Genomic DNA, 15,165 nt, shown 5'->3' on the forward strand with positions numbered 1-15,165 from the left:
CATCACAAAGCACTGTTTCTAAGGATATAATTTACAATTTGGTCCCATAGGGAAACAGCCAAACTATATATTATATATTATATTATGCACACATACATAAACACGCCCTCTCTCTCTCTTATCATGTATTGGTAATATTCAAAGCTAATTATCCACAGATGGGATAATTATCCACAGACCCTCATCTTAAAAACTTCTAAGGGCTCATTTACAACTGCAAGTGCAGAGTGCAAAACGCAATTCACCATTTTTTTCCCCTCAATTCAAGTGTCATTGTGGTCAAGTCCTTATAAAGTTCACCACAACAGACGCAATAGCGAGGGCCCATTTTGATGAATCTAAAGCAATCAGGGTCGGACTGGACCCTTGCCGGCGCTCCCCTGGCCGACTGTTCCTCCCCTGATGCATAAAACTTATGCGCACTCAAGGGAGGACATCGGGTGGGGGACCCTGCGGAGTGGGGGGGGGGGCGGTTAGGGAGGCTCAGTGGGGGGGGGTTAGGGGGTGCGGCTGGGCGGGGGCACCTGCAGGGCCCCTGAGGTGGCAGCCCCCCAATCCGACCCTGGAAGCAATTGTGTATGGAGTTTATCAGAGTGGGAATTGCATCATTTCCAGCACTCGCTCTGCTGTGCCTACTGACGCACCCTGCAGGGGAAACACTGGAATTGCCTCCAGCTTAGGGCGAAGACACACAGAGCTACTTAGTAGCAGCTACTTGTCACAGCTATAAAACACCAGAAAATCCCCTGCCATAGACAATACTGAGAATTGCCTCTGCTAAAACACACGTAGAGACAGTTATCAGTAAATGATCTACATTTAGTAGCCATGACAAGTAGCTGCTACTAGTAGCTCCGTGTGTCTTCTTGGTATCTCCAGGCTTCCCCTGGGTTAATACATGCACCGAAATGCCTATAGGGAAGTACAAGGACCGTCTTTGGACAAAATTACCTTTAATGAATGGCATCAATGATTGCATCCACTTTTGTGCAATGGCGATATGGCTGCGTTGGTAAATGAGCCCTACAGTATTTATCTTTATGGAGGTAAGTGCACAGGGAGGGAGTCCAGATGTACATAATATTGATAGATAAACAGTATGTTAGCTAAGGCTATGTGGTACATTAGTCAGTGTGATTACTGATAAGCAAGGATAGGATAGGACCTGCTTATGATGAATATCTTAATGTATTCCATTTTACTACTTCATTTTTTATTCCAAGTCCTAAATAAAGTTCCACTCTTTGTGACAGTTTTACACCATCTCTGCCTTTCCTCAATCCATTATGTGCTCTGTCTCATTCCCCTCCAGCATACGTTAATGCACACATTGCTAAGAACCACTTATTTAAATGTTTAATGCTCGGCTAGGTAATTAGTGTTATTAGGTGTGTGCCCCCCAGGGATATGACTTCCGCTAACTAATATCTGTTGCCTCGTTTGCACGGGGGATTACACCATCCCTGACATTAAAGAAAGGGCAAAGCGAGGGGCCACTGCAGACTCCCAGGATCCCACCTTGAACGTGGTCCCTCCTCAGATTAATTACATATACATACACTATTTTACATTGGGTATCTTGGTATTTATTTATAATTAAAGGCACAGTATACACCCCTTTCAAAATGCAATGAATAGAGCATGTGTGGAACATACATTTTGCCTATTGTGTTAATTAAGAAATATCTACGGCTTCTGTCATATTTGGCACTAATGACCATGAAGCCACTTTCACTTTAGTACTCTCCTTGCTCCTTGCTTGAAGAGATAAAATCCCATGGAGCAGTGCTGCCCAACTTATTACATGCAGTGGGGCGATTATTTCTCATATAATGTTTGATAACCGGAATAAGTTAAAGGAATACTGTCAAAACCTATCAATTAATAGAGCTTCTCCAGCAGAATCCTGCATTGTAATCTGTTTTTCCCATGGGGCTAGCCATATTCTTCATTTCCCAGGGTGCCACAGCCATGTGACCTGTGCTCTAATAAACTTCATTCACACTTTACTGCTGCGCTGCAAGTTGGAGTGATACCCCCCCTCCCCCCAGCAGACGATCAGCAGAACAATGGGAATGGAGCAAGATAGCAGCTCCCAGTAGGTATCAGAATAGCACTCAATAGTAAGAAATCCAAGTCCGGCTTGGGACTCCTCCAGTTACATGGGAGTATGAGAAACTATAGGTTAGCTGAAAGCAGTTCTAATGTGTAGCGCTGGCTGAAAGCTCAGACTCAGGCACACTTTACTGCTGCGCTGCAAGTTGGAGTGATATCCCCCCCTCACCCCCAGCAGCCGATCAGCAGAACAATGGGAAGGGAGCAAGATAGCAGCTCCCAGTAGGTATCAGAATAGCACTCAATAGTAAGAAATCCAAGTTCGGCTTGGGACTCCTCCAGTTACATGGGAGTAGGAGAAACAATAGGTTAGCTGAAAGCAGTTCTAATGTGTAGCGCTGGCTGAAAGCTCAGACTCAGGCACAAGGCACTGAGATGGCGCCTACACACCAATATTACAGCTACAAATACATTTGTTGGTACAAGAATAAAATGTTAAATGGCAGAGTGAATTATTTGCTGTGTAACAGTGTCATTTAGAGATAAAAAGTACCCCATAAAATCATGACATTATCTCTTTAAAATGTTTATGCCAAACAGCAGACTGAGGGCCATAAAAACCCTTTGTGGGGTCACAACTGGCCCACGGGCCTCCTGTTAGACAGCTCTGCCTTGGAGGGTATAATGGTGCCCCTCCATCCTATTACACAAAGAAAGCAGCAGGTTTGTTTCCCTGATACCTTGTACTAGTGAACAAACCAGCCACTATCAGTCATTAGAGCAAGCATTGTGTGTGCCTGTGTTCTTTGGATAATACTGAGCCATTGTGTGCTCTTTATATTGTGTTACATTGTTTTTTTGCCACAACAATATATAATTTAAGGAACAGAGTGACCATTGTCCCTGCTGATTGGAAGAGGACAATAGAACCTGCAACAGGAAGTGACCGCAGCAGCTGAGCCATTGCAGTCAATTCCCATCAAGGTGACCCCCATCATAATATTGACTCAAGGGTCAGTAACGCCACTAATTCAAACTGGCCCATATGCACGTTATATATTATTTACAATGATTGCCAAACATTCCATTTGCTTTTGTTCATTTTGCTTTGTAGGGCTTTTGGACTCAACAATCATTCAACGCTACATATACACTAGCACAAACAGGGTCGGACTGGGGGGTGCAGGGCCCACGGGGGAGGGGCCCACCGGGTATTTTCCCGGTGTCCCGGCGGCCAAGTCCGGCCTTGGCCGCCCCTAAGCACAAATGTTGCTAAATACTAATGGATCTGGGGGAATACAAAGTAAATCCCCAGTGTGCCAGCTGCTGGTTCAAAATATTACTGTTCCTTTGAAGTTGCCTATAGGTCATGTTGATAATTTTTCACCATTAGGTTTGCTTTTGTAAGTAATTGTTACTTGAAGTTCCTAAACCTGACTGTTTTACCGACCTGATTGTCCCTTGTCAGCCTGTCAGTAACAGCTTTTAATGCTAACAGACTTCTGACAGCCAAAATCTATTGCTCCGTGAGCTTACAACTTTATTATTATTATTATTATTATTGTTACTTTTATATCTTTCTGTTCAGACCCTCTCCTATTCATATTCTATTCTCTCATTTAAACCACTGCCTAGCAACCAGATAGCTGCTGAAATTCCCAACTGGAGGGCTGCTGAACACAAAGCTAAATAACCAAATAAAAAATGAAAACCAATTGCAAATGATCTCACAATATCAATGTCTATGTCATAATAAAAGTTAATTTAAAGGTGAACAACCCCCTTAAGGAAACCCTTTCTGAATTCTCCTCTCCCCCTTCCACCCATGCTCTGGGTCAGGGATCCCCAACCTTTTTTTTACCCATGAGCCACACTCAGATGTAAAAACTGTCTGTGAACCACATAAGCATGAAAACAGTTCTTTAGGGGTGCCAAATAAGGGCTGTGATTGACTATTTGGTAGCCCCATGTGACTGCTGGCCTGCAGGGGGCTCTGCTTGGAGTAAAACTGTGTCTCTGGGCTTCCAAAACTTGCCCCTAAGCCAGAAATGTAAAAATAGAACCCACCCTCCACTGACGTTCAGGGCTGAATCGGAGGTAGAAACAATAGGAATTCTACCTCCACTGGCCGTTTCAACGTAGATTTTGCTCGGACGCCTCAAAATCTTTTAACCTGGCCAATCGATGAGCAGATCAATATACGCAGTCTTTGCAATATCAGTCACCTCTCGAGTCGCCATACATGCACCGAATATTGTACAAAACAAGGTTTCCTACGATAATATCGGTGCGTGTATGACCGGCTTAAGCCACTGGTTGGGGATATCTGGCTAATTTTCTAAGAGCTCCCTTGACAAACGTTGGGGGATTCTCTCATCCGGAGTACCTGCCTTTATATCCTTTTGGTCAGTTTTTTCACTGGGTGGTATGTATTGTTTATTGATGGATATTGTACTGTTTAAAATGCAATATTTTGGCTGCATAATGATTTGTTAAATAAAAATGTTTTTTTAACTATAATACCTCCCTGGGAAAGTTTTTTCCGGTGTGCAGGGTTTACCTGGGGATTTACTGGTATATATAATCCTCTAATGGGGGGACTGTTGAAACCCTAGCACCTGGATATTTCATATATTTATTCTTTTTCGATTATTTGTAAAGGGCAAGAATATCTTATCCCGGAGTGCCCTCCATTATTCTAAATTCTGTAATTTTCTAACAGCTATCAGTTGGCCAGGCCATCTGCAGGTCCCTGTTCAAGGGCCAATAAGCTGCCAACTGGGTCTGGAGGGGCCTAGTCGTCAGCTACAACTATTTTAATAATATTTATTATAATTAATATAATCAGCGCACAGTCTGGAACAGACACCAAACCACATACAAAGCCTTCCCCTATATTTGTATCTGTGTGCACCTTCCTGTATTACATATATATGTTTATACCTTTAACTAATTGTTCCAAGCTTTATCACTTCTAAGACAATTGGGTTGTGCCTATTGTGGTCTGTAATTGTGATTAATACCTTTAATTGTGGCAGAGTTGCCACAACATACTGTCTGTATCCTTCATATTCTGCACAAGGGTTTCCGACCAGATAGAACTCTCGCAGTTGACGGTTCTCCTGGAGACTATTAATGCTGGACAGGTCCCCGACAAAATTGACTGTCAGATCCAATTTCTGCAACGATTCGCAACCTGAGAGGAAAAAAGTAACTGAAACAGAGCAATTCCGCAACTTGCAGCTACAGGCACTGCAACCAATATTGCTGTTTCCTGAAAGCTTATGTAATAAAGGGCACTACGTTTGCCCATGAGCAGTAACCCATAGCAACCAATCAGCAGGTAACATTTACTGGTCATCTGTTTAAAAGCAAACATTTTACTGCAATGCTGTATTTAGAGAATCCAGAACCCAAGGAAAAACCTGCCTCCCAATATGTACATGACCCCTCGAGAGGGGCAGATGGTTCTGGATCACTGACCTTCCAAGTTCTCGATCTTCTCTATGTTGTTCAGAGCCAGGTTTAAGTACTCCAGTTTCTTTAGCTTGCTCACATTCTCTGCAACCAACAGAATGATAAATATGTGTCACAAAACTGTCAGGCAGCAAATCTCGAGATATTTTATACTCATTTGAAACTGCACCCCAGGGAGACCCCAGGGATGATATAAAATGTATAAATCAGACGCTTTTATTGCTATACCCGCTGCAATAAAGGCTTTTAGAGAAGCCACGGCTAGTGCTGACCTTCTGGATAACATAAAAAGGATAAATGGCTACTATGTTATTTCTTAGTTCTGTATGTTGCTTATGGAATGAATGCTCTATATAGTGTACATACTGGCCCACCCCTACTTTAGCACTGGCATACCCTGGGGTGACTGTGCCAGTAGCAACAAGCTATACCCATTATAATCTGCAGAGAGATTGGGGTTATATATCCATGCTTGTTGTACCCTGTGAGGCCCATATTATTGTCTTCCCCAGTAATTCGCACATTTCTTGTCCTTTAAATTATTGATGCAGGAAGCATCTCCTGCCTGTTCCGTGCTCAGTTCTATGGGCGCTCAGTGTGACAGAAGCAACAGAACTGGGCAGAGAAGCTTCAGGAGATGCTTCCTGTATCAGCAACTTAAACATTTACTATTCTATCCAGCCTGCACCCACTCACAACACAGAGCCCCTGTTACACCTTCATGTTGTTTGCAGGGAAAAAACTGCTAATATCGTTAAAAAACACTGTGCAAATATCAAAAGTGCTGGGAAGAGCACCCTAAGCAATCTGCCCTACAGGTTTATGGCTTGGTATATGTCCCCTTTGAATATAAACCATGGAGAGAATAAATGAATGAATAAAGCTGTTTTTTTCTCACCTATTTTTCCAATGAGATTGTTCTGCAGATAAAGAATCTTTAACTCCCGGCACCACTTGTCTATATATTCTATCCTCTCCAGGTCCTGCTGATGCAGAGAGATCTCCTCCAGGCTGAAGATCTCGCAGTTGTTGTGCTCGGCACGGCGCCGGATTAGATCTTCGCTTACTGAAAGACACAATTTTATTTAACTTTAATCGCCACTTCGCTTTCCCAGCGCCGGTCCCGCTATCTGCATTCATTTGCCTTCCCGTGTAAGAGACAGCCAGACCAGCTGGGAGATAATTGCTCACATTACCAGCAGGGGGCGCCCCTAATTGGCCATGTTCTGCCTTCTAACATTTTCCCTTATATTGGACAGGTCTATGGAAAGACAGCAACACAGATAAAGAGAAAGGGAACCATGAAGCAATAAATATTTTTAAAAAAAATAGGAACGCCCAGTTTAAAGGAGACATAAACCCACCAAGATGTCTTATACTGAACACCCTGAATTAAGTTTTAGTATGATGAAGAAATTAATATTTTAGTCTTCAGTATTTGTGGGTTTTTAAATTATATAGATTACTCTTCGGCAGCTCTCAGGTTTGGAATTTCAAAAGCTATCTGGTAGCTAGGGTAAATTGGACCCTAGCAACCAGATCGTTTCTGAAATTCCAAACCTGAGAGCTGCTGAATGGAAACAAAAACAAGGGGCGATGCGAATGAGTGACTGGAATATGAATATGAAAGGGGTTGTTCACCTTTGAGTTAACTTTTAGTACAATGTAGAAAGAGATATTCTGAAACAGTTTGCAATTGGTCTTCATTTTTTATTATTTGTAGTTTTTTAATTATTTCAATAACTGTTCAGCAACTTTCCAGTTTGGCGTTATAACAGCTATCTGGTTGCTAGGGTCCAAATTACCTAAGCAACCAGGGAATGGTTTGGATTATAGACTGATATAAGAATAGGGGAGGGGCTGCATAGAAAAAAAAAGTTATAGAAAGTAACAATAACAACAGAACAATAGGTTTTGGCTGCCGGGGTCAGTGACCCCCATTTGAAAGCTGCAAGGAGTTTGAAGATGAAGCTATACAAAATAAATAATGAAGACCAATTGAAAAGTTGCTTAGAATTGGTCATTGTATAACATACTAAAAGATAAATTAAAGGTGAACTGACCCCATTTAAAAGCTGCAAAAAGTCAGAATAGAAAGGCAAATCATTTAAAAACTTTTAAAAATAAAAATGGAGAACAACTGAAACGAACAGGCCATTTATACCACATGCATAGCATACTAAATGTGAATTTGCCCTTTAGTTACTGATGCAGAGGCATCTCCTGGGGCTTCTCTGCTCAGTTCTATCACTTACTGAAACAACATTTATTTTTATTTAGCGCCGGTTCCAACTGAATTCTCAGGAGGGGCATCAAGGCAAAGCGGCGCTGCACATTCATTTTAGCTGACAGAAGCACCCCAGTATTTGGGTAGTTCATAATAACTTGGGGGTGGGGGGCACAGCCTGCCATACATTTACAATAATAATAACTGGGGGGGGGCACAACCTGCCATAAAGTAGTGGCTTTTTTTTTACGTAGAGCTTAGTAGGTACAAGAGTAAAAAGGGCCGAGAAACCAATATTTCGACGGGTCTCCATTATACCACAAGGGCCCCATAAGATAAGACTGGGGCCACAGATTAAAAGGGGTTAACTAGCCCAGGCAGAGGGGGGGCTTATCACCCTGAAACCCAGACATCATTGCTGCCTGAGTATATGGACTGGGGCGCCATTTATGGTTCGGTCTTTAAATTTAAAGGGGAGATTTGCCCAGAATGCATACATGCTCAATATAAATCCATTGCACTTTGTCGCTGGTATTAAAATTATTTATACATGTAATTGCTAACTGGTCTTTAGGTGAAGTTCCCCTTTAAAACTTCTCCGTGATCCTGTTTATCCCCCACCCCCCTGTACCCATAGTTTGACTACAACTCCCAGTAACCCCTGCAGTATATGGACTGGGAGTATATGGCTTGTTTAGGTGAAGTTTCCCTTTAAAGCTTCTCTGTGATACTGTTTATCCCCCCCACCCCCTGTACCCATAGTTGGACTACAACTCCCAGTAACCCCTGCAGCCTGAGTATATGGACTGGGAGTATATGGCTTGTTTAGGTGAAGTTTCCCTTTAAAGCTTCTCTGTGATACTGTTTATCCCCCCCACCCCCTGTACCCATAGTTGGACTACAACTCCCAGTAACCCCTGCAGCCTGAGTATATGGACTGGGAGTATATGGCTTGTTTAGGTGAAGTTCCCCTTTAAAGCTTCTCTATGATACTGTTTATCCCCCCCACCCCCTGTACCCATAGTTGGACTACAACTCCCAGTAACCCCTGCAGCCTGAGTATATGGACAGGGAGTATATGGCTTGTTTAGGTGAAGTTCCCCTTTAAAGCTTCTCTGTGATACTGTTTATCCCCCCCACCCCCCTGTACCCATAGTTGGACTACAACTCCCAGTAGCCCCTGCGGCCCGGTGTGTGAGTTGCAGCTCAGCCCCATGGTGGGAGAGCCCCAGCCCCGCTGCAGGGTTACCCGGAAGCCGGAGGAGCGTTGCCCTTACCCCGCACCATGCTGTTCGGATGCCTCCGCCGCTCGGCTCTCAGAACTCGGACGCTGAGCTGGTAACCAGGCAACGCAGTTTGTTGCCTTACGGGAAGCAAGTAGGGTCAATCCTCTCCCTATGTAAACAAACCCGTGCGGCGCTTTAGTCGTGCTTAGGGCTATGGTGGGTCACTAGAGGGAGCCAGAGAGTCAGTAGGACCCCACAGCCAGGGGATATCATATACACTGCCAACCGTCCCGCTTTTCATAACACAGGCCGGAGTCCCGAGTTTAAAGGGGAACTACAGCTTCCGAAACAAATTTTGTTGAGCTCCACAAAACACAGAAACCCCTAATATCCCTATCACTGTGACCTGTTCCTTCAAACAGTAGGAATAAATACCATTTTATAGGCTGAAATCCAGCTGCAAAACTGTTCTTCTCTTTCTGCAGCATTTGAAATCCTGGCAGGGGAGGAGGGACTAAAACACTGATGTTACACATTGTAACAACTTCTCCGCAGCTTACAGACAGCATCAGGGGCGGACCGAGCCAACCGGGCGCCCTAGGCTACCTGGTCGGCCACCTCGCCCCTGCACTGCGCACCCCCGCCCCCTGTTGTTGGCGATTCGGCAGTGATGTGCGATGCACAGCGACGCAAAGCTTATTGCAGACTAGGGGTAGGCAGGAGAGGCTCCTGCCTGGCGCCCCCCAATCGTTGCGCCCTAGGCAGCTGCCTCTTCTGCCTACCCCTAGTTCCGGCCCTGGACAGCATGCAGGAACTACATAACCCACAATGCATTGCACTGGGATGTTCCTTTCCTTATTGGCATCACGTGTGCAGCAGGGGATTGTGGGATTGGGAGGGGGCAGGCTGAAGGCTGAGGGACAGGCGACTACTGTTACATTTTATTTGAGTCACAAAGTAGTCAGCCAGATCAGCAGGAGTCACCACATAAAGAACAGTGTCAAATCAGCTTAATTTTTTCACCATTTTTCTTCTGCCGGAACTAAAATAACAGCATAAAATCTGCTGTTTGGATGGCAGACTACTCCATTTATTTTACACAGCTTTTTACACCATTATTATTATTAATATTTATTTATAAAGCGCCAACATATCCTGCAGCGCTGTACAATAAGTGGGTTACATACATTGGGCATACAGAGTAACATATAAAGCAACCAATAACCGATACAAGAGGGGAAGAGAACCCTGCCCAAAAGAGCTTACACTCTACAAGGAGTAACATATAAAGCAATCAGTAACCGATACAAGAGGAGAAGAGAGCCCTGCCCAAAAGAGCTTACACTCTACAAGGAGTAACATATAAAGCAACCAATAACCGATACAAGAGGTGAAGAGAGCCCTGCCCAAAAGAGCTTACACTCTACAAGGAGTAACATATAAAGCAATCAGTAACCGATACAAGAGGAGAAGAGAGCCCTGCCCAAAAGAGCTTACAATCTACAAGGAGTAACATATAAAGCAATCAATAACCGATACAAGAGGTGAAGAGAGCCCTGCCCAAAAGAGCTTACACTCTACAAGGAGTAACATATAAAGCAATCAGTAACCGATACAAGAGGAGAAGAGAGCCCTGCCCAAAAGAGCTTACAATCTACAAGGAGTAACATATAAAGCAATCAGTAACCGATACAGGAGGGGAAGAGGGCCCTGCTCAAAAGAGCTTACACTCTACAAGGAGAAAGGGTTGAGACACAAGGGGGCTGATTTACTAAGACATGATTTCGAATCCGAATTGGAAAAATTCCGATTGGAAACGAACATTTTGCGACTTTTTCATATTTTTTGCGATTTTTTCGGCGTCTTTACAATTTTTGCGTAAAAACACGAGTTTTTCGTAGCCATTACGAAAGTTGCGCAAAGTCGCGATTTTTTTGTAGCGTTAACACTTGCGCGCAAAGTCGCGCCTTTTTCCTAGCGTTAAAACTTAAAAGGCGCGACGTTTCGCACAAGTTTTAACGCTACGAAAAAATCGCGACTTTGCGCAACTTTCGTAATGGCTACGAAAAACTCGCGTTTTTACGCAAAAATCGTAAAGACGCCGAAAAAATCGCAAAAAATACGAAAAAAATCGCAAAATTACCGATCATTGCGAAAAAAAACGCAATCGGACGCATTCGGCCCGTTCGTGGGTTAGTAAATGTGCCCCAAGGTGTGGGAATTTTTTCCGCAAAATTTCATTTTACACAGTGTAATAAATAGGCCCCTTATTGTGTAATGCTTTCAGGCCACGTGTATCCCATACCTCATGGTGTAAGTATGTGCAGAGACACACGCCTGTTACACACAGAGCCCATTACATCATTTCTGACATAATTCTGTACAGACAGGGGCCGATCTGAACACGCAAAAGCTGCATGGCAGTCACTGGGAAAATATAAGGGGGGTAAAGGGGTAATAATTCTACTGACTGATTGGGAAAAGCAGGGAGCCGTCTGTCTTTTGTTATAAAACGCAGGTTTAAACGACTCAATTTTGTGATATGGATTTGCGAATTAATTACTAACGGATCCTACTATAAGGTTTGTAGTAAATATAAACTAGAGACAGAGGGACAATTTGTATGGAATGTGTTATATTTCCTTCTTTATGCTCTTTCCCCCATATGTGATAAAAGGCACTAAGTTTGCCCAGGAGCAGTAACCCATAGCAACCAAAATGTTATTTGCTTTTAAACAGGTGACCAGTAAATGCTACCTGCTGATTGGTTGCTATGGGTTACTGCTCCTGGGCAAACTTAGTGAATAAAGCCTCCTTTATGTACAGGTATGGGGCCTGTTATCCAGAATGCTTGGATTTCTGTGTAATAATAAAACAGTACCTGTACTTGATCCCAACTAAGATATAATTACCCCTTATTGGGGGCAGAACAGCCCTATTGGGTTTATTTAATGGTTAAATGATCCCCTTTTCTCTGTAATAATAAAACAGTACCTGTACTTGATCCCAACTAAGATATAATTACCCCTTATTGGGGGCAGAACAGCCCTATTGGGTTTATTTAATGGTTAAATGATCCCCTTTTCTCTGTAATAATAAAACAGTACCTGTACTTGATCCCAACTAAGATATAATTACCCCTTATTGGGGGCAGAACAGCCCTATTGGGTTTATTTCATGGTTAAATGATTCCCTTTTCTCTGTAATAATAAAACAGTACCTGTACTTGATCCCAACTAAGATATAATTACCCCTTATTGGGGCAGAACAGCCCTATTGGGTTTATTTCATAGTTAAATGATTCCCTTTTCTCTGTAATAATAAAACAGTACCTGTACTTGATCCCAACTAAGATATAATTACCCCTTATTGGGGGCAGAACAGCCCTATTGGGTTTATTTAATGGTTAAATGATTCCCTTTTCTCTGTAATAATAAAACAGTACCTGTACTTGAACTCAACTAAGATATAATTACCCCTTATTGGGGCAGAACAGCCCTATTGGGTTTATTTAATGGTTAAATGATTCCCTTTTCTCTGTAATAATAAAACAGTACCTGTACTTGATCCCAACTAAGATATAATTACCCCTTATTGGGGGCAGAACAGCCCTATTGGGTTTATTTAATGGTTAAATGATTCCCTTTTCTCTGTAATAATAAAACAGTACCTGTACTTGATCCCAACTAAGATATAATTACCCCTTATTGGGGCAGAACAGCCCTATTGGGTTTATTTAATGGTTAAATGATTCCCTTTTCTCTGTAATAATAAAACAGTACCTGTACTTGATCCCAACTAAGATATAATTACCCCTTATTGGGGGCAGAACAGCCCTATTGGGTTTATTTCATGGTTAAATGATTCCCTTTTCTCTGTAACAATAAAACAGTACCTGTACTTGATCCCAACTAAGATGTAATTACCCCTTATTGGGGGCAAAACAATCCTATTGGGTTCAAGGTTTGGAGATTAGAATTATGGAATGACCCCTTATCCAGAAAACTTCTGCATAATGGATCACATCCCTGTACTACTGATGCTGAACTACTCTGGCAATTTATATTGCACAGCTAGTTCTGACTCTTGAAACAGTGGAGCAGAAGCAGCTGATTAAAAAACCTTGATGAGAAATGGCTTCTGTTACATTGTTTCAAGATTCATAAACAGAGAACAGCAAGGGAAGAACCGGCACTGCTTTCAGTAGTGATTATATGTATAAATGTATTTTAAACCCGTCTGAGTCACGAATGTATATTGGGAAGCTGCTGAATTGTGTTTCCTTTTATTAGGCAGTTTTTGGGAGGACTTCCCTCTTTAAAAATCTGACTTTGTGTTCATGGCTAATTTTAGCCTTTTCCTGCAGTGCAACCAAAACAACGGGCCCAGTTGAGACCCACAGATGTTAGTGCTCCCCCAGCCAGGGGCGTGCCCATCGGAGCTGAATGGAACATGTGGGAATTGAGTTCCAAGCATTCCTTGCAGCCTGTAGGGTGGGCACGTCACTGACTGCCAGCAGAGAAGCCAGAAGCCTGACTGGCAACCTTTATTGCTGTGCTTTGGCCAGTACTGCCGAAAGCCAACACCAATCTCCCTACCTGTGTATAATTCATATAGTGGCGCCCTCTAGTGACACAACATTTGGGGTAACAGTGAGTGCAGTGCGATAAGGTCCAGTGGATTTTGGCCTGTAAAAAAGTAATTGTCCTGTAATCTTACAAAACTGCCGAATTGCTCTCTCTGGGCCCCCTGCCACCTCCAGGGTCGGACTGGGCCGCCGGGATACCGGGAAAAATCCCCGGCTCTAGTGGGCCCCGGAGGCCCAGACCTGACCCTTGCAGCGCTCCCCCTGCCCAAACGGTCCTGCCCCGACGCATTATATTTACGCGCTCGGGGAAGGTCGTCGGGTGGGGGGCCCTGCGAGGGGGGTTAGGGGGGGCCCTCGGGGGGAGGGGTACGCTATGGGAGCGGGCCCCGGTGGGCCCTCCACAGCCCAGTCCGACCCTGGCCACCTCTATTAGGGTTACCACCTTTCTGATAGGGGGGTGGGGGTGCACAAGGGGTGGGGTGATGGAATTAATTGGGTGGTCAATAATGCAAAATAGGTGGAGCTTTGACATAGCGACAACTAGAGGGAGGGGTATAGAGCGCACCCAGAAGGAAATCAGGTGCAGAGATAAATAAGCCCCTGCCATGGGCATTGGTCCCCCATTCTGGCACATAAACATGATTTTGGCATAATAATGCAAATAATGCCTTAATAACAGTGTTCCCAATATGGCGCCTGCCTGCTGGCTGTGATTGTGTAATTCCAAAACTGAAGCAAACAGTATTTATATCATTTATATAATGTAATTAAAGATTATTTTACTTGACTAACATGATAGAAAAGGATTTAGAATTATTTCTTAGGGTGACAGGTCCCCTATAAATGATCATTTGTGTCCCACTGCATCACATACTTTTAAACTTTTCAGTTGGTTTCATTATTTATTTTTTATAGTTTTTTAATGATTTCCCTTCTCTTCTGATTCTTTCCAACTATCACATGGGGGTCGCTTATCCCAGCAGCCAAAAACCTATTGCCCTGTGAGGCTACAATTTTATTGTTATTGCATACTTTTTATTACTTATCTATCTATGCAGGACCTCTACTATTTGTTTTCCCATCTCTCGGTAAAACGACCGCTTGGTTGCTAGGGTAAATAAGACCCTAGCAACCAGATAGCCGCTAAAATACCAAATGGAGTGCCGCTTTTTATCGCTTATTTTTATACCAAGGTCCTTTCCTTTTCATATCCCTGTCTCTCGTACAGACCAGTCCCTGGTTGCTAAGATAATTTGGACCCTAGCAACCAGATAACTGCCGGGGGTATCAGGGTAAGCAATTACAATCACTGGGGGGTGCCTTTTATTTTGTCTCCCCTCCCCCAATGATTGTAACTTTCCTTCTCCTTTTAAGCAATTGCAAATGTTTAAGCAATGTTGCCGGAAAAGTGGCCTAAAATAGACATTTCCTGAAGGTTTTTGGTGTAGAGATCCCCTTCTGCCACTATTTTACTTTAATGGACAGACAGCTGCCTTGCCAGAGGTATGTGTGTGGATAGGGCAATGCCCGGGCCGGCAGGGATAGGGTGGGATTGTGCGGGTTGCACAGTAAATGTGCATTGTGAGCCCCTG

At 43.4% G+C, this 15,165-nt stretch overlaps 1 protein-coding gene across 1 annotated transcript in view; it reads right to left on the reverse strand.

Moving 5' to 3' along the window:
• lrrc6 (leucine rich repeat containing 6) overlaps positions 1 to 9,061 on the reverse strand; it is a 35,554-nt gene extending 26,493 nt beyond the window's left edge. Inside the window, 4 exon segments of the mRNA NM_001037255.1 lie at positions 5,079 to 5,251; positions 5,539 to 5,616; positions 6,431 to 6,598; positions 9,037 to 9,061. Of these exon segments, the coding sequence (NP_001032332.1) occupies positions 5,079 to 5,251; positions 5,539 to 5,616; positions 6,431 to 6,598; positions 9,037 to 9,046 (429 nt within the window). The 5' untranslated portion in view covers positions 9,047 to 9,061.
• Positions 9,062 to 15,165: the final 6,104 nt, after the last annotated feature.

Source organism: Xenopus tropicalis, chromosome 6, assembly GCF_000004195.4.
Source record: "Xenopus tropicalis strain Nigerian chromosome 6, UCB_Xtro_10.0, whole genome shotgun sequence".
Taxonomy (NCBI): Eukaryota; Metazoa; Chordata; class Amphibia; order Anura; family Pipidae; genus Xenopus; species Xenopus tropicalis.